The sequence below is a fragment of the Desarmillaria tabescens genome (assembly GCF_030435595.1).
Source record: "Desarmillaria tabescens strain CCBAS 213 chromosome Unknown EV420scaffold_52, whole genome shotgun sequence".
Lineage (NCBI taxonomy): Eukaryota > Fungi > Basidiomycota > Agaricomycetes > Agaricales > Physalacriaceae > Desarmillaria > Desarmillaria tabescens.
Genome location: NW_026848351.1, coordinates 42,417 through 63,766, shown reverse-complemented (window position 1 = coordinate 63,766; position 21,350 = coordinate 42,417). Strand labels below are relative to the sequence as shown.

Genomic DNA, 21,350 nt, shown 5'->3' with positions numbered 1-21,350 from the left:
CTGGCGCGATGAGTACAGGCATGTACCGCACACAACCACACACTCATCAGACTCCTGTCCGTGCCTGTGTTGTCATAATCCCACGATGGGAGCGATATTTCTCTTGGCGCACGCATAGGAGATGGATGTCCATCCATTCGCAGCATACAAGCTGTTTTGCACATATATCACCACGGGCTGTGTGAAGATGTTGTAGCAATGGAGAGACAGATGAGGATGGATTGCTTGAGGAGTACTGAGAGGATTCCGTAACGAGCCGATATGGATTGGACGTATAGCCTTCCCCAGTTGTCGAGATGACCCCGTGCACTCCATCTGCGAGCTGCATCCCCGCTGAGCCCTCCATCGTCCCCCAGCTACTCTTCTTACTCGGTATTTCCTCCAAATAGCGCTCCAACTTCTCCTTTGCTCCTTCGAACGCCTCTTGGTCGAAGAACATGTCATATGTTTCCACCTTTCGACACTGGCTCTCTTCCGTCCATGCCCTCCTCCTCTGCGACGCCAATCAGCACATCCAAATGCGACAGCCTGAACCGTATAATTTGCTTCGCGGCCTCTGCTCCGTGTTTCTCCTTCAGTTCCAAGTAGTCATGGTACAGCAGGGGCGTGATGTGTCCTCCATTCCACGCTGTAGCACCAGAGCACGCGTCCCTTGCCTCCAACATCATAACATCCAGCGACTCATCCGTGTCGAGCAGCGTACATGCAAACGCCGTACCTGTTATCCCAGACCCGGTGATCACTACATCCGCACTTGCTGGCAGAGCCGCTGATGAACCTTCTTTCTGGATGGGCGATGCTGGGATAGACCAGAACGGTGTGATGGGATTGGATACTGGAAGTCCAGGAGACTGTTTTATCTGTTTGGTGACGCGCCTGTATGAAGAGACCATCTCTCGTATCGTGTCGATAGCTACCTGGAGAAGCAAGAAATTTGATACCATCTTGGAGTGTACGTTAGAGAGAAGGTCGACTATAGATGAATAAAACCTACCTAAGCCTGATTTTTACTGGGAGAGTAGGTTTCCGCGCCCACATCAGGCCTCAAGTATGGCTTGCCGATGGTCATAGTCAGGATCAGGAGCATCCGGCCCGTCGGATAAGCGTGAAAATCTCGTTCCAAATTTAGTCATCTCATCTCATCATTACACAGCACTTTATCAATACCTACCAACACCAACACCAACACCTAACCAGGAATAATCCCAACGTCCCACAAGCGGTGGCGGAGCAGCGCAAACAAAGGCCAATCCATCTTCGACCTACCTCTCGAATCATTCACAAAGTCGCTTTCAAAATGCATCCGCATACCCATTACGACTAGGACGGTCTCTTCTCGTGATTCGTTCATTATAATTCTCCGCAGATCAAATAATCTACACGTTAATCGAAGACATTTAAATTTTGGCAGCTACACTAGTCGCTCGTTAGACAATTCTCCTCGCACCAGGCACTGCGCCGTGCAGCCATGTCTTCAAGTAGGCCTGCGTCCTCAAGGCCTCACAGTGCAGTACCACCGCTTCTTCACTGTAAGAAGCCACCGAGAGTTTCCTCTCTGTGTCAAAACATCGTCATTTCCAAGTTCCTCCCCACCTCCGCCCCACTAAACTTCAGCGCTCTTCAACCCACGTACCCTCTTCCAATCCTCCCCTCCGCTCCTCTGCAGCCCACATACATAGCGTCATCAACTCTGCGTGCAGCGTGCTATTACCTCCAGTTCGCATTCCTCTTCGCAGATCACACCGCCACTTTAGGCTCAATCCGTCGCGTCATACGTAAAGACCGTCCGCGTTGATGTACAGAGAGGTGCTTGGTCAGGATGTTGATCTCCGGGTCTATCACTCACCTCTCGACTTCAACATGAATCCTGCGTGAGCATGCCATATCAAGGCCGTTCATATGCAACGTTTCGCATACTTCCCTCCCACCCTCTGTTCCGCTTCCGCTTCTTAGCAGCCACCTATGTAGCCATTCCTCACACCGACGCTTTCCTCATATGTGGTATGTCGGGAAGAAGGACCGTGACCATCCGCGCTGTACAGAGACTTCGGGTCAGCCTCTCAACATCAACACGAGCCCTGTCAGCCTCGCTTTACTATCCCAAAACCACAGTTCTTCCGCAAAACATATGCATTACCTGTTCGTTGTGCTGCTTTTCTCATTTCTGAGCGCCGGTTCATCAAAGGAGTCCTATATTGCGAGCAGACTATGAAAACTACAAGTCATTCAAATTACGCGCGGTGACTATCCCAAGGTGCACAAGTCTGAAGACGAACCAGTCCTTGCCACCACAACATCTCTCTCCACACAAGCCTTATCTCCTCCACGCCACATGTGCACGGATTCGAGGAACCGTGGGGAGTATGTGTGGGTATCAGACTTGCGCCCAACGTCGATTCCCAGAAGCAGAACCTTGATGGTAGGAACTAAGTCCTCTCCCAAGCTGTTTAGAGCTTGACCTACTTTTACTTGGCTGGTTGTCGTTGTCCTCTGAACAAGGACATCGTGACGAATTCTAGAGTAGGACATTGCTGGCAGGGCATGAATCAGAGTCGGCTCACCTAGGATTTCGGCGTGTCAAACAATCCAACCTCATCTCGCTGGGAAACACGGGTGAGCGCATGCCGTCTTGTATTTACAAAATACCTGCTTGTGTAGTATTCACAGCTAGATGTCCTCCTTCACGGGGAACAGTCTGCATCTCATTCCTTGGGATGTACTAGTTCATGAATGGAAAACCTCTCCTTTGCGCCTTCTTTGGACACCCAACTTTTTGTAATTCGCCAGCGTTGTGTTCAACTTCATCCTTACCTGGACCTCGACACTTCATCTTGTTCGTTCGTCTCAGCATTCCGATGTGGTAGTAGGTTATCCCGCCATTCGACTCGACTCTGCTCTTATCCCTGTTTTCTCAAGAAGTCATCTCCACCGCCTGTCAATATCTCGCTGAACATGATTTCTGTTCTCCCTGTAGTGGATTCCTAAGCAATGGATAGGCGTGCGCCGCCGATAACTCGTAGTTTACAGAGAATTGCTTGCAATATATTTCAGTTCTCGTTTATTCTACCTGGATGAATCGCAAAGTGAACCTTTCCGCACTCGATGCTTTTTTTTTTTTTTCGTGGGCCGCAATACCTTCTAAGATCTCAACTACACATAATGGACTCAACTTTCAGGGGAGAGGAGGACTCAGGACCGTCCACGTTGACTAGATGGGCAGATCGGAGATTTTGATTGAGGTCCTGGGATCACATGTATGTTAGCCTCCTTCAAGCCAGATCTCAACATGAACTTCGTCATTTCCGGATCCCGCACAACCCACGCCATATTGTTTAGTAGCTGGTAGCCAAGCCAACGCTGTTGGATTCACTTTTAGCTCATCGCATGGATTTATACTCAAAACCAGACGTCGGCTGGTCCTTCTGCAAATTCAAGCCCACATCGTGTTCCTCGGTACTTTGGGCTTAGCAAACAGCATTTGAGACTTTTTCATGCTGTTGGGATACTCATAAAATTGATTGATTGAGCAGCAATATGAATAATGATACTGATCAGTGACCCGAGGCATTCAATGGATAATACAAGTCAAAAGCAGTCGTATTTGGACCTGAAAAATGCTCACAATTGAAAGGTATGTCTAGAAGGTACACAGATAAATTGTACATCTGCCCCGAGATCGTAAGCATGTGGATGAAAAACAATGATAGCGAGAACATACAAAAAATTGTAAGTGATAATGAGAGTGACATGTTGCTCCAATTCTAATGTACTTCTTCCGTCTTTGAGTAGGAAGGAACTCTGGATACAAAAGACGTCAGCTGTTATCAGAAAAGAATGAATTAAATAATACCTGCTAGTACACAGCGATTGTTAATAAGAATTTGACGTCGAGTGCACAGATGACATATACTCGGACCTCTCTAAATGCTCATTTTGGAGGCCCAAGTACGTCATAATTGTTCGTCTAAGGATGAAAAAGCATGTCTTCACAGAGGAGCATGGTTCATTGATGGACCTAGGCACATACAGTTTGAGCAGAGTGGTAGCATATGCATGTTTGAACTCACCTTCACCGACTAATCCACTGCTACTATCACCATTTTTCGTACAGAGGTCGCCAGACAACGTGTCTCGTAAACGCGTTTGGCTTGCAGAACCCGAAGCTGCAAACTAGATGCGTTCCTCAACGGCGTGTCGACAATATTGATATATGCCGTCGTCATGAGGAGGAAGCAGCAGTGGGCGAGTCCGAACGTCTCAACGCGTTATAGAGGACGGAATTCGGAAGCAAAGAAGAAGTTTGGCTCGTTCATGCCATCATGCCATGCGTGCCCTTTCCCCGACTCGCGAGCTGAACATTGACTCTAGAGTGGAATATAAGCATTGTCATGCACATGAAATAAAACGCAAAAAAAAAAAACACACCTCATTCACGTACGCATCCACATCAAACGCATCAAGCATCAAACACGATGAAAGTATATAACGCAAACGCACGAACAAGTCAGATAAACGCGAAGTTATCCGTGCCCAGGACAAGGGTTTGACAACCGCATCTTGACCATGGAAATTGAGGAAGCAGAAACCATTTCAACGTGCAGCAAAAGGGTGCAGGATCAGATCCACACCCAACAAACGATTTTTTTTTTCAACACCTGAGGGGGGAGAATCGAAGGACAGCTCCCGCATCTCGAGGATAATCGATAACCTCTCGGCGGCTATCTTCTCTCGTATCCCAGCGTTTGAAGATAACATGAAAAGGGAGCACCCTGGATGAATTGATAGCAGCATAAGGGGAGTGAAGGATGAGCAAGGGGAATCGTTCGTTGTTCTGGGTGGTTGGGGTTGGAGGCGAGGATAGAGGAAACTTGGTACATTCGAACAGTGAATAATGAGGACTATGCATATGAGCGAGAGTGACTTCCGGTGTACTGATGTAACAAAACGCGCCTATGGGTTAAAAAAAGACGCGGATCTATTCCGGCGAGTAGCAGAAGGGAGCGATGCGTTTTTGGAGCATAGTATAGGGTAGGACTTGGCTCAGATGATACACCTGTGACGCGAGTGCCTCTCTACAGTCCTCGTTTCCAATCACAGGTAGGGAATTGAGTGACACGACTAGGAAGTCTCACGTGCCCTGATAATTCATCTCTGGCATCCGCGCCCCCTCTCTCCTCGAATACGTGACTACATATGAACGGCATAGAGGACAGGCGGAAGACGGGGAAGGGGAAGATGCTTGTGTGGAGAGAACCAGGATCTTGAGGGGGGAAATGGACTATGCGAGTCCGTGCATTCGATCTTGATAGCCTGGGAAGCTGAAGGGAGGATTGGATACAGTGCTGTATGTTGAATCTAGCTCTGGGATGGCAAGTAGGGGGTTGTCGACTCGACCTGCACGCTACATCGTCAATATCAGTATACGCATTTTAGTATTCGTGCGCACTGGCTACGTAGGTCACAGAAAGATCAAGGCGTTCGATCCATTCCCCAATCGTGCTCCTTCCTCCGTTCAGGATTCGCTCGCCACGAAGAGATTCATTCCTTCCTAAGATTGACTCCCTCTTGTGACTTTGATCTAAGAAGGACGCGTCGAGGAGAAGGATGTGAAGATGGACGGAACATGCAATCCACTTGTTTGGATGGGTACTACTGCATGACACGTTGAATATCTCGGTAGGCATACCAACGTCGTGAATTCCAGGAGGCTGAGATTTGTAGACGAAGGAAACAGAGAATGAGAAGCAGAGTTGTGATGGTAAGAGAGAAGGATTATTCGGATATTTCCGATATGTAATCTTTCGTATATCCACAAGCTGAACATACATATGATTATTACAGCCACAACGCGTAGTTTTTTGTACATCTACAAGATGGATTGTTACAGCCAAGACGCGATATTTGCTTTCTTCCACCTTTTCTCTGTAACGCGAAACAGGTCAGGGAGCCAATCAACATCTTTCCCAAGCACCATGTACGCCAACGCCTTTCCACTCATCCACGCGTGAACCATTCCCTCCCCGGAATACCCTGCCGCAATCCACTCTCTCCCTCCTGACCTGCCCGACACCTTCGAGGGGATACTACCTACCCAAGGCAGTCCATCCGCAGATATACCCAGAATACCCGACCACGCCTTCTTCACGCGTCCTTTCTCAAAATGCTCATCGTCGTCAAAATCAGCCGACTCGCCTCCCCACCATTTCCCAAAATACGCTGCCAGTGCCCCACCAAGGTAAGCCGAAGTTCGAAACTCGACTTGACTGTCGTCAGAGCACCCGACAGCTTCAAAGAAGGACGGCGTGCCCAACTCGATACCACCTCCAAACATGAACTCTGCATGTGGTTTCTCGCCGAGTCTCGCAGGATCAGGCGGCTGTTGGGTGAGGTAGTCCCATCGATCTTCTGACGCGCCTGGGTATAGCACAAACGACCGGGTACCATGCCATCCGTTGTCCAAGCCTGTTCCTGCGCGTTGTGCAGTCATATGCCCTCGCACAGGAACGATCTTTTCTCGCATCGGTGCGAGGAGATGGGATGTCCAGCCATTCGTAGCATGCACGATGTGTTTGGCGCGAATATCACCACGGGATGTGTGAACAATGTTGTCGGCGATGGAGAAACATGGTGTATGGGTGTACAGCCGGAAGGACGAGTATGTCTTGAGCAGCCTTGAGAGGATTCCCGTGACGAGCCGATACGGATGCACCGCCCCTCCCGTCGTTGAGATGACCCCGCGCACTCCATCTGCAAGCTGCATCCCTGCCGACCCTTCCATTGTACCCCAGCCACCTTTCTCATCTGGCATTTCCTCCAAATAACGCCCCAACTTCTCCTTTGCATCCTCAAACACCTCTTGGTCGAAAAACACATCATATGTTTCCACCTTGCGACACTGACTCTCTTCCATGAGACCCTCCTCCTCTGCGACGCTAATCAGCTCATCCAGATGCGACAGCCTAAATTGAATGATTTGCTTCGTCGCCTCTGCCCCGTACTTCTCCTTCAAATCCAGATAATCATGGTACAGTGGTGGCGTGATATGTCCTCCATTCCGCGCTGTAGCACCAGAACACGCATCCCTCGCCTCCAGCATCACTACTTCCAACGACCCATCCGCATCAAGCAGCGTACGCGCGAACGCTGTGCCTGTTATCCCAGACCCGATAATCACTACATCTGCACTTGCAGGCAGAGCCGCTGATGAGCCTTCTTTTTGGATAGGCGACGCTGGGATAGACCAGAACGGTGTGGTGGGATTCGATACTGGGAGCCCGGGAGACTGCCTTATCCTCTTCGTGACACGCCGGTATGAAGACACGATCTCTCGTATAGTGTCGATAGCCACTCGGAGGAGTGAGAATAACGATACCATCTTGGAGTAGATGTTAGGGAGAAGGCTGATAGATGAATAACATCTATCTAGGCCTGATCTTCACTGGAAAAGTAGGTTCCCGCGCCCACATCAGGCCACAAGTACGGCTTGCCGATGATCATCGTCAGAATCAGGAGCATCCGGTCCGTCGGATAAGCGTAAAATTTTCATTCCAAATTTAGTCATCACCATCTAGCCAGCTATAATCTAACACCACTCCATATTCGACCTAGTACCTCTCAAAATTGGAATCAGTCCTACATTTCAATCTTCCGAACGGCGAGGCTAGCGCCTTCTCTCGGTTCGTCCGCGGATCAAATACTCTACACGTTAATCGAAGCCACTCGAATTCGGCAGTTACGCTAGTTGCTCGTCGGACGATTCTCTTGCAGTCATGCATTCAACTAGTAGGCCGTCCCCGCACACTCCAGCACCCTACGACTGCATGTGCGCAGTACGCGTCTTCACTAGCACTGACGAGAGTTCCCTCCCCCCATCAAAACGTCGTCACTCCTACTCCCCTCCCCTTCAACGTTTTACATACTTCCTTCCCACCTCCGATCTGCTCCCTCTTCTTTGCCTAGCATCGTCAACTCCACGTGCAGCATCGCGGTCCTATCTCCTACAATCCCCATTCAAGAAAGACCGTCCGCGCTGCCACTGATGTACAAAACCTCTCAGCATCAACAAGAACCCTACTAGCCTTCCCTAAAACAACGGTCCTCTCGCAAATCACATCGCTTTCCGAGCGCCAGTTACGAGAGCTACAAGCCACCGTCCCGAGATGCAACGTGCAGGTCTAAATCTACTTGTCCTTCCCGCCACATCACACAAGCCTTATCTCCTCAGCGCATGTATATGTGGGGAGGACTCAGAGTCATATATGCACGTGCAGCACCAGAAATCAGACTACGCCGCATCTCCAACAGGCCTCCAGAGACTGAAACCTTGACGGAGAACTACTCCCTTTCTACTTGGCTGGTTTCCGAGTCGGAACGACTAATTCTGGAGTAGAGTAGGTACATTGCAAGCAGAGCGTGAACCCAGAGTCGGCTTACCCAGGATTTCATTTCCGACGCACCAAAACAACCCAGCCCCGGTCCCCAAGTGAGTGCGTGCCCATCGCGTAGCTGTATTTATACTCAAAACCAGACGTTAGCTGGTTCCCCTCCCACAAGCCATTACCTCTGTAGCTCGTTTCGAGGGTGTTCTTATTCCAAGGCAAGTTGTGAGCCAGGCAGTGGCGGATCCTCTCTGTCCATTGCTTTAAGTTTGCTTATTCTGTTATCACCTCTCCTCTGCCCTGAAGAAAACTATACGATCTATTACTTAGTCCATGAACCGTTTTTCGTCCGTTCGTCGTAATATTGCGTGTATAAGTCACCCGGCGCACACAATGTTGTTGTTGGAATTCGCTGATGTCCAGCCCGGCCGCATAGATCACGTTGGCCTACGCCAGTTACAGGGCATTGGTAGTTTTGGCGGCGCAAAACCTATCGGATGCAGAGTCAGAGTCATGTATTTGATGGGCTTAAGCACTATAACCTGTTCCCGCATGATTCTTGTCCTGTTACTGGAGGGCGCGTCCGAAAGATCAAGTTCCGTTCCTCTTCTAGTCGGTATAGCCTGTTGAGCAATATTGCTTGCCACTGCTGCTCGTGGTAAACGGGAGTAAGAGCTAGAGACCTTGACTAAACCAGCATGGTTGTGTGAAATCAGAAGGCGATGGGAAGAGAACTTACAAAGCCATAGAAGATGAGCAAACCACGTCAATCCGAGTGTCTTCATCTGCTGAAGTGTGGTCTTCAAGTCACTCTTTTGATATCCAACTTGGCAAGTGCATATGGCACTTGCTACGTATCTCAGTCCAGCATCCCCACCACATTCGCTCGCTGTGTCCAGCATAGCAGTAAAGACCTTGTCGAGACAGCCATTGAACTTCAAAAACCACAGAGGTACGTTCTGGAACTCGTCAGATTCTTGAAAGGTTTTGATCAGGTCTCGAGCCTGTGTAAGGAGCTCGTCAGTTGAACGTGTCGTATCACTGATAAGGTGTTTCGCATCGTCACTTGTTGCTGTTTCTCCCAGCTCCACATAGAACGATCCCCAGTCCGCAGAAGAAGAGCCCGGCTCCGTAGACTCAGACCCGCTCAAGGAAGAAAGATCTTCCAGGGTGTGTTGAGCGGTACGAAAAATCTCCGAACCGTCTAGTCGTCGTCGTCGCCGAGAAGGTCCAGCCTCAGGATAGTCAGGATCAGGAGTGTGAACTCACTTAGACATTTGAGGAATAAAGCGTAATAGATATGCAGCACAAGGCACGCAGTACTTGAAACGAGAAACGAAAGACGGTCGTGGCGGTTAGAAAAGAAGGAACTTGGCTGCAATGATTTCCGTTCCTTCTTCACGTGAGCGTTCGAAAAATTATTTATTATCTATCATTTCTATATGTGAAGATAAATCGAAATTAACTATTTAAAAAAGACACAAAGTCTACCATGACATTGCATCCGACTAAAGGGACTGAAGCCTATTACTTCCACTATACCTCAAGTTGCGACGTATCAGTTGAAGAAATCTGCTGGAATGAAGGCAAAACTCAGCAAATTGACGCAAATCAGTACCCATCTGTTGCCAGAATCATGGATGACCCAAATTACACAACCAAGTATCTCGTTGCCGAAGCACGACAGCTCATCAAGGATTATCAGGGCGATAGTCCGAGATGGTTCTCTGCCTTGGGTGGTAGCCTCATTTCCGTTATATCTGCTGTGCTAGACTGTGCCTTTAACAGTGGTGGTGACCGTGGCCTTCGCTATGTCAGTTCAGCTATATACACCTGCAAAGGGAACTTAGACTCGAGCACGACCCATCGCATCAGTCAATTGGCCTTGGCGTGGTTTGCTTATTTCCTATGGCCGTGTGAGTATATTGACATGTACCAAATTGAATCTCAGCTTATTCCTAGCGCTGATAGTTAAAGCGTTAAACTGGTACTCAAAACTGGTAGTTCAAGAAACCGACAAGGAGGAGCTTCCTTTGCCTCTATATGAGCTACGACAACAGGTTCTCTTTATACATCACCTGCATCCTAGTATCTGACTCCTATCATACCTAGCTGCTATGACAGCAGAACTATCGTTGCCCCATAACGGGCGTGGTGGAAATGGGACATCCTAAACTTCCAGGCGATATGACAAGCACACTGGGGATTTTTCATATCCTCGAAAGACCCATCATAGGTTTTGAGAAGGTAAGACCAACGCCGCAAGTGCTTGCCACATCTCGAAAACAACTACATACTAGTTCGACTTCTTCGAGCCCATCACACGAGAGATTATAGAGAATTATTTCCCGACGCTGGACCTGGATTCACTCCCGGAAGATCCCAGTAATGCCATTGCTCTTGAGCGTAACACGTACACAAATTTCACCGACTTGAGGATGTCCCTCAAGGCAACTGCGGTGAGTGAATAATCGCATTACATCACGTATCTATCTATCAACTTTCTATAACAGAACGCCAACGAATACAGGGTAGAGACCTACGGAGAATGCCTATGGGCCGCGCCCCTACCAGCGGTCATCGTCATCAAGGAGGCCGACCCACAATATCTCCGTTCACATTCATGCGTAGCAGACGTACTCCACCAAAGTGGCGCGGGGAGAGTCATTGATAAGATTCTAGGATGCCTGCCCCAACGAACGAGCGCCGTACATCCAGCAGACATAATAGATCTCCAGGGAGTCTTGGACATACTGGGACTCCGGTATTCGCTGGTTACGGCTTTGCAATTACCCCAGCTTGATGATGGAGTCTTTGTATAATCCCAGATTAATTATGGCGATATCAAACCGATTATTAATTTACAACCTATTACCGCCCACGTCCTGCAGCTTCTTGATAAGGAAGATTTGGACTCAAGGATTTGTGAAAGACGATATAACCAATGAGCACATTAAAAAGGAGCCCCAAGAACGAAAGGGTCCTACAGACCTGGTGCGTGAACGTCCGCCACAACTCGAGGTTACCCAGGCATATATTTATGTTATGTCTCCACTGCTTCCAACTTCTCGTTAATCATCATGGTTCACTGCTGCGCTCCTCCCATGTTGAATTCCCATCCCTCGGATCTTTGAGCGTTGCATTTGGCGTTTCATTTATTCCTCGCATTTTTCGACTTACCGATCGATGTACTACAAAGTCCTTCCGCTCCATGAATTTCCCAGTACCTATCTTTTCCCAAGAGCCGCTTCCAGATGAATGGTAGGTGTGGGTCGCTAATGGATTGTGTACATTCTCATCGCCCAAGTCATCGGACAACAAGTGGTAATCATTATCTGAATAGGCCAGTGGGTCCTGGATTCTAATGCGAACAGGGAAAATGGCCAATGCATAGGACACGATGCCGAAATAGTGATGAGTATGGTTGATGAAACTGGAAGTGAAACGGGCAATCCGGCTGGGGTGCGAATGGACTCGCTTCACTTATTCATACAGGAAGAACAGTGTAAGAACTTGAAGAGAAAGAGGTGAAGGAATGAAAGAATAAGCAATTATCCACTGAGCCCAGAAAGTTAAGCGGGTTATAACCTTGGAGACAATAATTCACGTCTTTGTATAGTACTCTTCGTTTACCCACGGTTGAATACAGGACCCATACATTCAACTATCAATCGCACCGACATGTAGTTCCCCCAATCAAAAAAATTACTACGCATGGATTTTCGTGCTCCCCGCTTTCAAGACGACCTATTGCGCATCTGCTCATCCCTGAGCACCGGCTGAAATGCCTCCACGATAATAAACTCGACTTGATCCCATCCGAGCATGAAAGTCGTATTGGAAGCCAAGAAAACATGCCATGATGATCCTGGAGTGGGGTATCGTCGCTGGGGAATACGATGGGCATAGAAAGCTCTCTCAGAGGGGGGCAGTGTTTTGCTAGAGCCCAGAACACTTCGTATGTCGGACGACATCCTCCGAGAACTGGGATATGAATGGCTTTGATCTCCGGTCATGCAGGTGCTAGGACGAGTTCGACGGTCAAGGATTCCAAGGAGAACATAACATTGTAAACGATTGTCTGGAGTTTCCAAAGGCCGTCGAACGGCTCAAAAATGGACCTTGTACTATTAGATTCCCATTACTGCCGAGCCAAATGTCCATATGTTCGATAAGTCAAGGACAGAGTCCGAAGAGAAGGAAATCGAGAAACAATCTCTACGTGAGAATTTTGCATGAACCCCCCAATTTCATTATAGGACTGGCTGCAAGTGTCGTATACGTTAGGGACGTCAGAGATCCCGGGCGAATCAATCGAAGAATGCAATGCATTGAGGAAACGTAAGTTGCGATGTGTAGAGATTCAAAGGATCGAAATCCATTGAAAGGCACAAGGAAAGATATATGAGTGCGGTTTCAGAGACAAAATGGTATGCCAGCGCAAAGGAGTAGAGAGAATCGATGCGTATCCCATTCAAGGGTGCTTGGTTGATATCTCAAAGGTCCTTGCAAACAGAGCCGAGCAAGTCGGCACTATAGAGAACTGCCGTAACTGGACTATCGGCGATTAAGCCAGCCATGTATCAAGAATGAAAGACCGCGTGGAGAGGTAAGAGCAAAAAGGTGTCTGGCGGAGCACTGAGTCAAAGGGTCAATCAGGGAACGGAAACATCAGGCACGGTCGTTTTTAACGCACTTTGTAACCATCCTGCATCATGCGGAGTGTGAGAAATAGAAGTCATGAAAGCAAAAGCATCGTCTACACCGCGGAGGCTTCGGGAACTATATATCTTGCATCGAAATCCCGGTTTATCGATTGGTTTGAACGGGTATTTGCAAAGTGAATCGGTAGAGTATGATGCATCTAAAACATATCAGAACGAATTCAGATGATTATTGAACTAACCTTGACATGGGGTAAAAAGCTGCACAAATCCAAAGTATGAATCGAAAGGCTGTTCGAATTCTCATTCCATCCGTGTTCTGACCCTTGTCTAGATAAGCACATGTGAGACGGAAAGAGCTTGGATAAGTCGAGCGCGACGTCCGCACCTCAGGTCCCCGCTTGACGCTTTTGATAACGGTGCACCGATAGTCCGGCCAATCAACCTTCAAAGAGAATCATGAATTTGTTTCAACCATCGAATATGAAAAGAAGGTAAAAATTTTCGTACATGCATTTTTGAGGAGAACGTATTGTCTGGCACGTGTCTGATGGATGCACAAAGGACCTTGAGGAAGTATTGGAGTCATCGCTCTCTGAAACGAGTATGAGAGGAAGCATCGAGTAAGTCCATGCCGCGCGTCTTTCATTGGGTCCTAGTCGACATATTCGTAGGCGCACATTGACAGTTGCGAGTATCTGTCATAGAGTCTCAGGAGTGTTTGTACAATTTAAAAGACAGATGTCCAGGGAAGGGAGTTGGTGTAAGAGCGCCTGAATGTTTTGTTACGCGCAATTTGATGGCGTGCCAAGGAACAATTTCAACCGATGGAACCGTACCGACAGTTAATTAGAGTTGAATCTTCCAATGAAGAGAGACCAAATTCGAGAAAGCTGGGGTAAACCATGCGCGCTTCAATTTCGCGGCACCCGCGGTAGCTCCTCACAGGAATTTGTCGTGGATCCGGGATGGCTTATTTCCACCATTTTCTTCTCTTCGCTTTTACAAAGGGTCAGTGGGCTCGGGCAGTCCCCAAGAATCAGAAATTGAATCAGAAAGTCGCCTCTCCTCCCGACAGCGGGGGAATAATATCTTCTGATTATGGCGTTAAACGGGTGCATAGAGCGCGTCACCTAATCAGCACCCGCTTGCACAGAATGTCGGACAGATTCACTAGCAGCTTGAATGAAGCTACGTACCGGCGTTACGTGCCCACACCGAGCTTCCACATCGGTCCCGCAATTTCGTTCGGAAGAAGGGTCAGCTTCTGGAAGGGAAAAAATGCGCCTGCCCCTACCGGGCCACATATCCGTCCCCCTAAATCTCACGGTCCGAATACAACGGTCCGATATGTTTTCTTTTTCAGACATTCCCGTGCCTTTAGGCGTCAACCCACATCTATCGTTTTCAGCCATGTGCATGCTCCCTGGAACCCAGCCTGGCCTGGTCCCACAGAATGGAAAAATCGATACGAGCCTTGCATGTGTCCTAAAGGAAAAAGCAAACATGCTTATCGCCACCCACCGTCATTACCACCTGCACCCGTTCTTCTTGAGCTTCTTCCATTCATGGAGAATCAGAAATTGATAACCTAGCCGTTTGACGGAACAGAGTGCTCAATAAACGACACCGACCCGAAGCCCAAGCTCCACGCCACCGCGGAACTCAGCTATGATCTCGTGCAAGGGTGAGACTTGGCTATGAAGGCCTAGTAGGTGCGTCGCCAAGGAAGCATGTTCAGAGGGTTGTAAAGTATACCAACCTCTGTATTCAGGGCTGTCAGCCTTTTTAACGGAGCCAATACCTTGATAGAGGAACAGAACATTCGCAAAATCGGGGGGATATGTCTGCCAGTCTCACTCCGGCCCGAATTTCCGACAAAGGGGAATATTTAAGTGAACACCAACTTGACCTACTCCAACAATGGACACCCTCATTTCATCTCTCGTTCTACACGGCCCACACGATCTTCGCTATACACGCCGCCCTCTCCCGCCCCCTCCTCCCCATCACGTTCAAATCGCCGTTCTCTCTACCGGGCTCTGCGGGTCTGACCTGCACTACTATCTTCACGCGCGTAATGGCGCCTTTGCTCTCCAAGCACCCCTCGTCCTTGGCCACGAATCAGCGGGAATCATCACCGCCGTTGGACCTCTCGTCACGCACCTTCGTCCCGGTCAGCACGTCGCTATTGAAGCCGGGATTCCTTGTGGATCATGCGAATATTGCAGATCTAACCGGTACAACCTCTGTGAGGGGATGCGCTTCCGGAGCAGTGCCAAAACTTTCCCCCATCTCGATGGTACGATGCAGACGCGGATAAATCACCCTGCGAAATATGTGCATGTGCTGCCCCGCGGGGTATCGTGCGAGCAGGGAGCACTCGCCGAGCCTTTGTCTGTCGTATTGCAAGCATCGAAACGGGCTGGAGTCTCGAGAAACACGCGCAAAGTACTTGTGTTCGGGGCTGGAGCTATCGGGATGCTGGCTGCTGGACTCGCGCGTTCAAGGGGCGTGCCTGTAGAAGCAATTGCCATGGTTGACATTAACCAACAACGGCTGGCATATGCAAAATCCCGTGGACTTGTGGGAAAGATCTTTTGTTTATCGCCGCAGGCCCCAGCAAAAGGCGTTGATGGTCTCGAGCGGAGTAGAGCCCAAGCGGAGGTATTTGGCGGAGGATATGATGTCGTATATGAATGTACTGGTGCTGAACCGTGTATTCAAATGGCTGTCTATGTGGGTACCTCTTCTTTTCTGGGTTTCTCGAATTCTAGCTAATGTCAATCAGAGTGCGAAAAGCGGGGGAAAGGTCCTTCTCATTGGAATGGGCACGCCTAACGCTTTGATACCCATAAGCAATGCCGCTACGAGAGAGGTTGACATAATAGGGAGCTTCCGGTATGCAGACACGTATAAGGAGGCTCTTGAGTTACTTGCTAGCAGTAAGCACTCCCATGTTCGCGACATAATGTATCTAACTTTTTGTTCAGACTCAATACCGCCAATAATGGATCTCATAACCCACCGAGTGCCCTTCAATGTTGACGCAGTAAAGAAGGCGTTCGAGGCTATGGCTAAGGGGAAAGATGAGAAGGGACAACTAGTGATCAAGATCATCATTGGTGCTGAATGACAGAGAGTATGGAAGACGGACCTGTGTAATTTGTGTGTAATTGTGATGTAATTATTTTGTTATGACGAGGTACCGGCTTTATGCGAGATTTTTATCCGCTTCTTTTGCGGCTTCTTGCAGCAGACAGTGATCGCCGAAGATCGACATCACCAACACCATGGCCACTATACGATCTCCTCATATCGTGGGTATCCGGTGAGCGCAATCTGTATCATGTTGCATAGTCATTGTGCCTTTCAAACAGGGGAAGTAAGAGAGTCTTTGAAGCCAGACACTTTGACACAGGAGTGTCCAAGTTCAATGGATGAATGTGGACTTACGGATGATCGCACCGTAGAACCAAGGGTCGCGCAAGATCTGCCGGACCGACCAGCAACATTGAAGCAAGAAAAATTTCGACTTCCGTTGTCCTCGTAGTTTTGCAAACAAGCCGATATATTCTGCCTTGAATTATACTATACATGAAACTAATAAGGTGCGTCAGCCACTGCATGGAGTAAATAATAATTGTAAAAATCAACTCACGCTTTAGGATACAAACGTACTAGACACTGCATTCCATAGCTTCAATGAATACTCAAAATCCGTGTATCAAGGAACATTATATAGATCAGACTCGCCTCGACTGTCGGGTTTTTAACTTCTTGAACTTCGGATAAGTAATTTTCATCCAAGCGCTCTTTCTTTCCTACTAAGACAAGCTGGGCGTAACGAGAGTACATTCGCTCTGACTTCCGGGCAGGATTGCGGACTGAAATCTGATAAGGGTAAGAAATATAAAGCCTGTCACAACATACCGTAAGACGGTAGCCATTTCCTACACTCTTCAGACCGAAGACGGGGAGAAGAATTCTACGAGTTCCGAATCTATGCCTCTTCAACATCTCTACACGTGGAACAACGCGTCTTAGTGAACCCGAATATCCTATATAAGAAAGAAGCTCTCCAGCTTGGGTGCAGGATAGACGCTGGAATACGAAAGCTTGAGCCTAGAAGGGCATAGTCTCGTTTCTACATTTGGCCAAACCTTGAAGACAAGTAACAGAGCATGCATAATCCATCCATCACGTCCCGTGAAGCCCCATATATCATTGAGAGCGAAGCAGCAGTCTGTATATTGTACTTTCTACCATATGCAAGCTACCAGCTGAGCAACTAGCGCGCCTAGTCCTGAGTCGGGTAACTCGTGCCGGCTAACAATGTTTTGTTGCAGGACATCTGCGTTGCCGGCCGGTGGGAATAGAGCTGTTTTGAGGTAGCCACCAGGGTAGACATGATGGGAGTTGAAGAAGAGTGACGCCTTAAAATGCTCCCACGCGTCACTTTCCCCTGGTACGATCTTGCAAAAAATGCGTGCATGCGCAGTGGTTCATATAACTACGTTAAATATTCTTCTCAATCACCGCCAGTTAGTGGAGCACTGGTCTTCGGACCTGGACATTTGAACGTTGAACGGTCTCGACGACGGAACACGTCACTTCCCGTCCATCCTAATCAAGAGTAAACCTTCAATGTTACGATCTATTCACTGGCATTCTTCCCTTATCTTCCACGTCTTTAACACGGCTTCTGAGTTTGATCGTGGTGGGTTTTTCTTTTCCTACCTTATTGTAAATATAATCACATAATCACCGATATTTACTAGGAATCATCTATTACTTGCTCATATTTCGGGCCAACACACTGAGCTAAATGGTCCTTTGCCCTGAGCCCATATCTACTAAATAGTTGCATAATGATGCAGACCCTTAGCATCCTTCTTCCCTTCTTCGTGTCAACGGGTTCTACATTTCTGACGCATGAATATCTCATCCCATCGTTATCGATATCATAGTTCATCACCATATACGTAACTGGATTTTGAGCAGGATCCGTTAATTTTGATAGCCATGTACGTTATTTTCTTGCATTTGAGAATGAGCTGACTCTTTTGGTAGGATTTCGGTCGCGTTTGCGGACGGCTCGATGTAACGGTCTCTGCACTCACAATCTACGGGCACCAGAGCGCACTAAAGGTCTCCCCCCCCTCGGTCCGAGATCGCAGGCTGCCTTGTATATTTCCGTGGTCTCATCCCTGAAAACACGTTGAGTATGAGCTGTTGGGATTTGGCAATCCGGCATCATGCCGAAGTTGCTTATTAAGGTAGAAGTCTTAGGAAAAGCGTGGAAAGTTCTAGTAAAAGTACATTTAGTATAAAAGTAGGTACTGTAGCGTAGATCCTCATGCGTTTGCAGAGCTCAGCCAAGCACAATACTATTGGCTTGCTACCGCGCATGTGATACTGGGAACGAACCGATACCCCGTTTTCCAACATGAGCGAAGTCAGCAGAAACACGGTCCGCGCGCTTGTTGGAATAAATTTACGGAAAAGATTCTAGGGCACCCACCCCTAATTGCAATTGCCAATTACTGATATTTACCCTGCCGCCTCGCGTTTTCTCACTATCGACTGAACTCTCATGCCACCAATCAAAAATCTGAATCAGTCCCCCTTTGACCGAATATTAGGCTTTCCTGATGCCCCTGACATCGAGACGCACACAGCGGATTGGTGGACGGTAATGGATCGTCACACCAAAGCACGTTACGACCCAAAAGCCCCTCTGCCTTCCCATCACTTTCGTTCACAATCTGCCTCGGTCTTCGAAGAAACAACGAACGAAGATGTTGTCCTCGAGTTCATTCACTTCCGTCGTTTCACTGCCACCAATCAGCTCCGGCGATCATGCCGCATCGTCGACCTTATAACTGAGGAGGACTTCGAGAAGAAGTGGCTTGCACTCTCACCGGAGGAGCAGGAGAAGCACTTTTTAGCTGGTCTGCGCACGGCAGAGAAAAACACGACCTATGTCATGTTCATCAGAAGCAAAGCGGATTGTCCGGAGCTGAACAGGGACGAGGTTACGCGGGATGGTGGACAGGGATTCCTCGATCTCATGCACCAGCTTGTGCTCTCAGATAACGTCAATGTCCCAACGCAGCCTCATGTTATGGTCAACTCTCGGTTCGACAAAATGATTGGGTTCAAAGAAGATGATCCTCACAAGGCTCGCTTGGCACAACTTTCAATGGCGAGGATGATCAGGTCGGAGTATATAGGTGCGTGAATATACATATCTGTGTTAGCAGCTATTCAGCGTTGCCTAGCAAACTTTGTTATGAACGTCCTCATGTCATACAAAGGTATAACGCCCGAGATCACCGTCTTCACCACCGAACATTCGAAAACCAAGTCCACTCTCAAGAACCACTCAGAAATGTTCGAGAAGATGATGGGAAAGACCGCAAGCAAGCAATTTAAGAGGGACGAGGTTAAACGTCGCAAAGAGATGAAGCTCCATTGTCAGTACTGTCTTAAAGTTGAAGACAAAGAGAAGGACGGTAAAATGACGGTCTGCTCTCGGTGTAAATCCATCGGACGCGAGATTCGGTATTGCAGTCGTGACTGCCAAGTGGCCGATTGGAAGCAGCATAAGAAAGAGTGCGGCAAGCCTCTGGGTATGATAAGCCGTTTCATCCACGACTAGTATTCATCCATTTTGATAGATATCTCTTCCGCATTTAACGACGTTCACATCGGAGATAGCGAAAACAACACCAAAAGACCTGACATCCCGACATGTCCGCCTGGGCATCGACGGTCACCACACGTTGTTCGACTCATCGAGTACCTCGAACTCACCACAAAGCACGACTACGTTGTCGAAACAAAACCTGGCACGGACGATGTCTTTGGTATCAAGCTCGACAAGGTCCCTGGTGCTGTCGCGTTCATTCACATGCGGAATATGCTCTTCACCACGTCTGGACCTGGCGCGGAAGGAGCTCTGCTCTACGTTTACCGGGTACTTCAGACTCAAGGTGGTGTTTCTGGAGAACGTTCCGTACAGGACCAGCTTAAGCGCGAATACGGGGAACCACTATGGAATCGAATGCAGGCCCTTGTTAAACGGGGCCCACCTTTCTCTATACCTGAAGTATCTCGCAAGGATGTTGACGTTATCATCAAAGCTTTGAGGCAATTAAAACGCTTCACTCAACAGCTTCGGTCATATACTATCGGTTTGGGACCGATAGCCAAGCTCGGACTTCAAGTAGGGCCAAAGAAGGATGTTTGCGTAATCGTACACTTCCCGGGGGACGCAATGCCTCCACCATGCATACTTGTCCCCATCCCCAACCCAGCACCTAGAGTCCCTTCGCGGAACGCCGTCGGACCCAACTTCAACCTACCTGAGCCAAGGCATTTCGACGACTTCGATTATCACCACTACGTCGACCTGGCTCAGCAGAAAAGTTATCTCCAAGTCTGCCCGCATGCAGATTACATCCTCTGGGATAGTAATGGGGTACTGCTTGCGTTTACATATACCGATATGCGATTTGCCATGGCATTTCTTCATTACCGACATCGTTTATTCGAAAATGGGCCGTACGACCATGACGCATTGGCGTACTTGATCATGGCTTTACGAACTGCCGTGCGTGGGAAGAAGATCCCCGAGGCGGTGCTTTTGGCGCAATTAGAGAGGGAGTATCACCCGGGGTATGTGGAGACAGTGAAAGCGTGCATCAAGGTGCGCCCGTCCGATGGGAAGGAGGTATATCATCGAAGGGACGGCAAGGTGTTTGAACTTGGGCAGATTCCGGCGGAAAAATCTCTTATGGGGAAGATCATGGTGCAACTCAAGGAAAGTGGGAGATTTGGGGATATTTTGGACCGTTTCTAGCTCAACGGGATTCCTCGGTAGTGTATGCGCATTCTATGTTTTTCGTTCTACAGCTGAATAAACTCTTTTGTGTAGGGTGGAGCACTATGTTCCGTAAAGATCGAACATCCCCTTCGATCCGCCACTCCCACAGATTGGCAAGGAACCCACCGTCTCTTTCTGTCGTACCCTCTAGTCTACATAATGCGAGTCTTTTTCTCGGAACCAACAGTTCTCTGCATAATGCCTTCCGACCGAATTGCTATCGCTCCTATTCTTAGTCTATAAAGGATTTTGACTGGAAACGACACTGGGAAGCAGATCGGCTAGGGGATAAAAACTCGTGCAACGGCAGACCGCCCATGTCAAGACTGAATAACTTCCATTTCCCCCTTCACCTATCTTGCGCCCCAAAAAATAATGTCTTCGCTTAATACTACAGTAACCGACCTTAGTGGACCT

The 21,350-nt window shown here is 48.4% G+C and overlaps 8 protein-coding genes across 8 annotated transcripts; 4 read left to right on the top strand and 4 right to left on the bottom strand.

The window, feature by feature from the left end:
- Nucleotides 1-282: 282 nt before the first annotated feature.
- Nucleotides 283-1,090, bottom strand: EV420DRAFT_986753 (uncharacterized protein). The gene is made up of 2 exons (XM_060484261.1): nucleotides 995-1,090; nucleotides 283-944 (listed from the first exon to the last, which is right to left on the bottom strand). Exon 2 carries the CDS (start codon nucleotides 942-944, stop codon nucleotides 441-443), a length of 504 nt encoding a protein of 167 aa, XP_060325251.1. The 5' UTR covers nucleotides 995-1,090; the 3' UTR covers nucleotides 283-440.
- Nucleotides 1,091-1,614: 524 nt separating this feature from the next.
- Nucleotides 1,615-2,545, top strand: EV420DRAFT_986751 (uncharacterized protein). The gene is made up of 2 exons (XM_060484260.1): nucleotides 1,615-2,139; nucleotides 2,206-2,545. Exons 1-2 carry the CDS (start codon nucleotides 1,878-1,880, stop codon nucleotides 2,415-2,417), a joined length of 474 nt encoding a protein of 157 aa, XP_060325250.1. The 5' UTR covers nucleotides 1,615-1,877; the 3' UTR covers nucleotides 2,418-2,545.
- Nucleotides 2,546-5,819: 3,274 nt separating this feature from the next.
- On the bottom strand, nucleotides 5,820-7,375 carry EV420DRAFT_1631279 (FAD dependent oxidoreductase; the record flags this gene model as incomplete). Its single annotated transcript, XM_060476141.1, has 1 exon — nucleotides 5,820-7,375. One exon carries the CDS (start codon nucleotides 7,373-7,375, stop codon nucleotides 5,882-5,884), a length of 1,494 nt encoding a protein of 497 aa, XP_060325249.1. The 3' UTR covers nucleotides 5,820-5,881.
- A 1,227-nt stretch (nucleotides 7,376-8,602) lies between these two features.
- On the bottom strand, nucleotides 8,603-9,655 carry EV420DRAFT_1721402 (uncharacterized protein; the record flags this gene model as incomplete). Its single annotated transcript, XM_060479762.1, has 4 exons — nucleotides 8,603-8,868; nucleotides 8,921-9,066; nucleotides 9,118-9,524; nucleotides 9,648-9,655. 4 exons carry the CDS (start codon nucleotides 9,653-9,655, stop codon nucleotides 8,701-8,703), a joined length of 729 nt encoding a protein of 242 aa, XP_060325248.1. The 3' UTR covers nucleotides 8,603-8,700.
- A 204-nt stretch (nucleotides 9,656-9,859) lies between these two features.
- On the top strand, nucleotides 9,860-11,909 carry EV420DRAFT_1751697 (uncharacterized protein; the record flags this gene model as incomplete). The annotated part of the gene is made up of 8 exons (XM_060480377.1): nucleotides 9,860-10,294; nucleotides 10,350-10,438; nucleotides 10,506-10,625; nucleotides 10,679-10,837; nucleotides 10,892-11,142; nucleotides 11,270-11,372; nucleotides 11,578-11,639; nucleotides 11,753-11,909. Exons 1-8 carry the CDS (start codon nucleotides 9,871-9,873, stop codon nucleotides 11,907-11,909), a joined length of 1,365 nt encoding a protein of 454 aa, XP_060325247.1. The 5' UTR covers nucleotides 9,860-9,870.
- Nucleotides 11,910-14,965: 3,056 nt separating this feature from the next.
- EV420DRAFT_1277282 (GroES-like protein) lies at nucleotides 14,966-16,178 on the top strand (the record flags this gene model as incomplete). Its single annotated transcript, XM_060468020.1, has 3 exons — nucleotides 14,966-15,781; nucleotides 15,834-15,987; nucleotides 16,036-16,178. The coding sequence occupies 3 exons, from the start codon at nucleotides 14,966-14,968 to the stop codon at nucleotides 16,176-16,178; spliced, it is 1,113 nt and encodes a 370-aa protein (XP_060325246.1).
- Nucleotides 16,179-16,761: 583 nt separating this feature from the next.
- EV420DRAFT_986581 (uncharacterized protein) lies at nucleotides 16,762-17,358 on the bottom strand. The gene is made up of 3 exons (XM_060484259.1): nucleotides 17,206-17,358; nucleotides 16,976-17,146; nucleotides 16,762-16,929 (listed from the first exon to the last, which is right to left on the bottom strand). Exons 1-3 carry the CDS (start codon nucleotides 17,230-17,232, stop codon nucleotides 16,870-16,872), a joined length of 258 nt encoding a protein of 85 aa, XP_060325245.1. The 5' UTR covers nucleotides 17,233-17,358; the 3' UTR covers nucleotides 16,762-16,869.
- A 1,280-nt stretch (nucleotides 17,359-18,638) lies between these two features.
- EV420DRAFT_1648595 (uncharacterized protein) lies at nucleotides 18,639-20,909 on the top strand (the record flags this gene model as incomplete). Its single annotated transcript, XM_060478194.1, has 3 exons — nucleotides 18,639-19,278; nucleotides 19,327-19,677; nucleotides 19,726-20,909. The coding sequence occupies 3 exons, from the start codon at nucleotides 18,639-18,641 to the stop codon at nucleotides 20,907-20,909; spliced, it is 2,175 nt and encodes a 724-aa protein (XP_060325244.1).
- Between the last annotated feature and the right edge of the window lie 441 nt (nucleotides 20,910-21,350).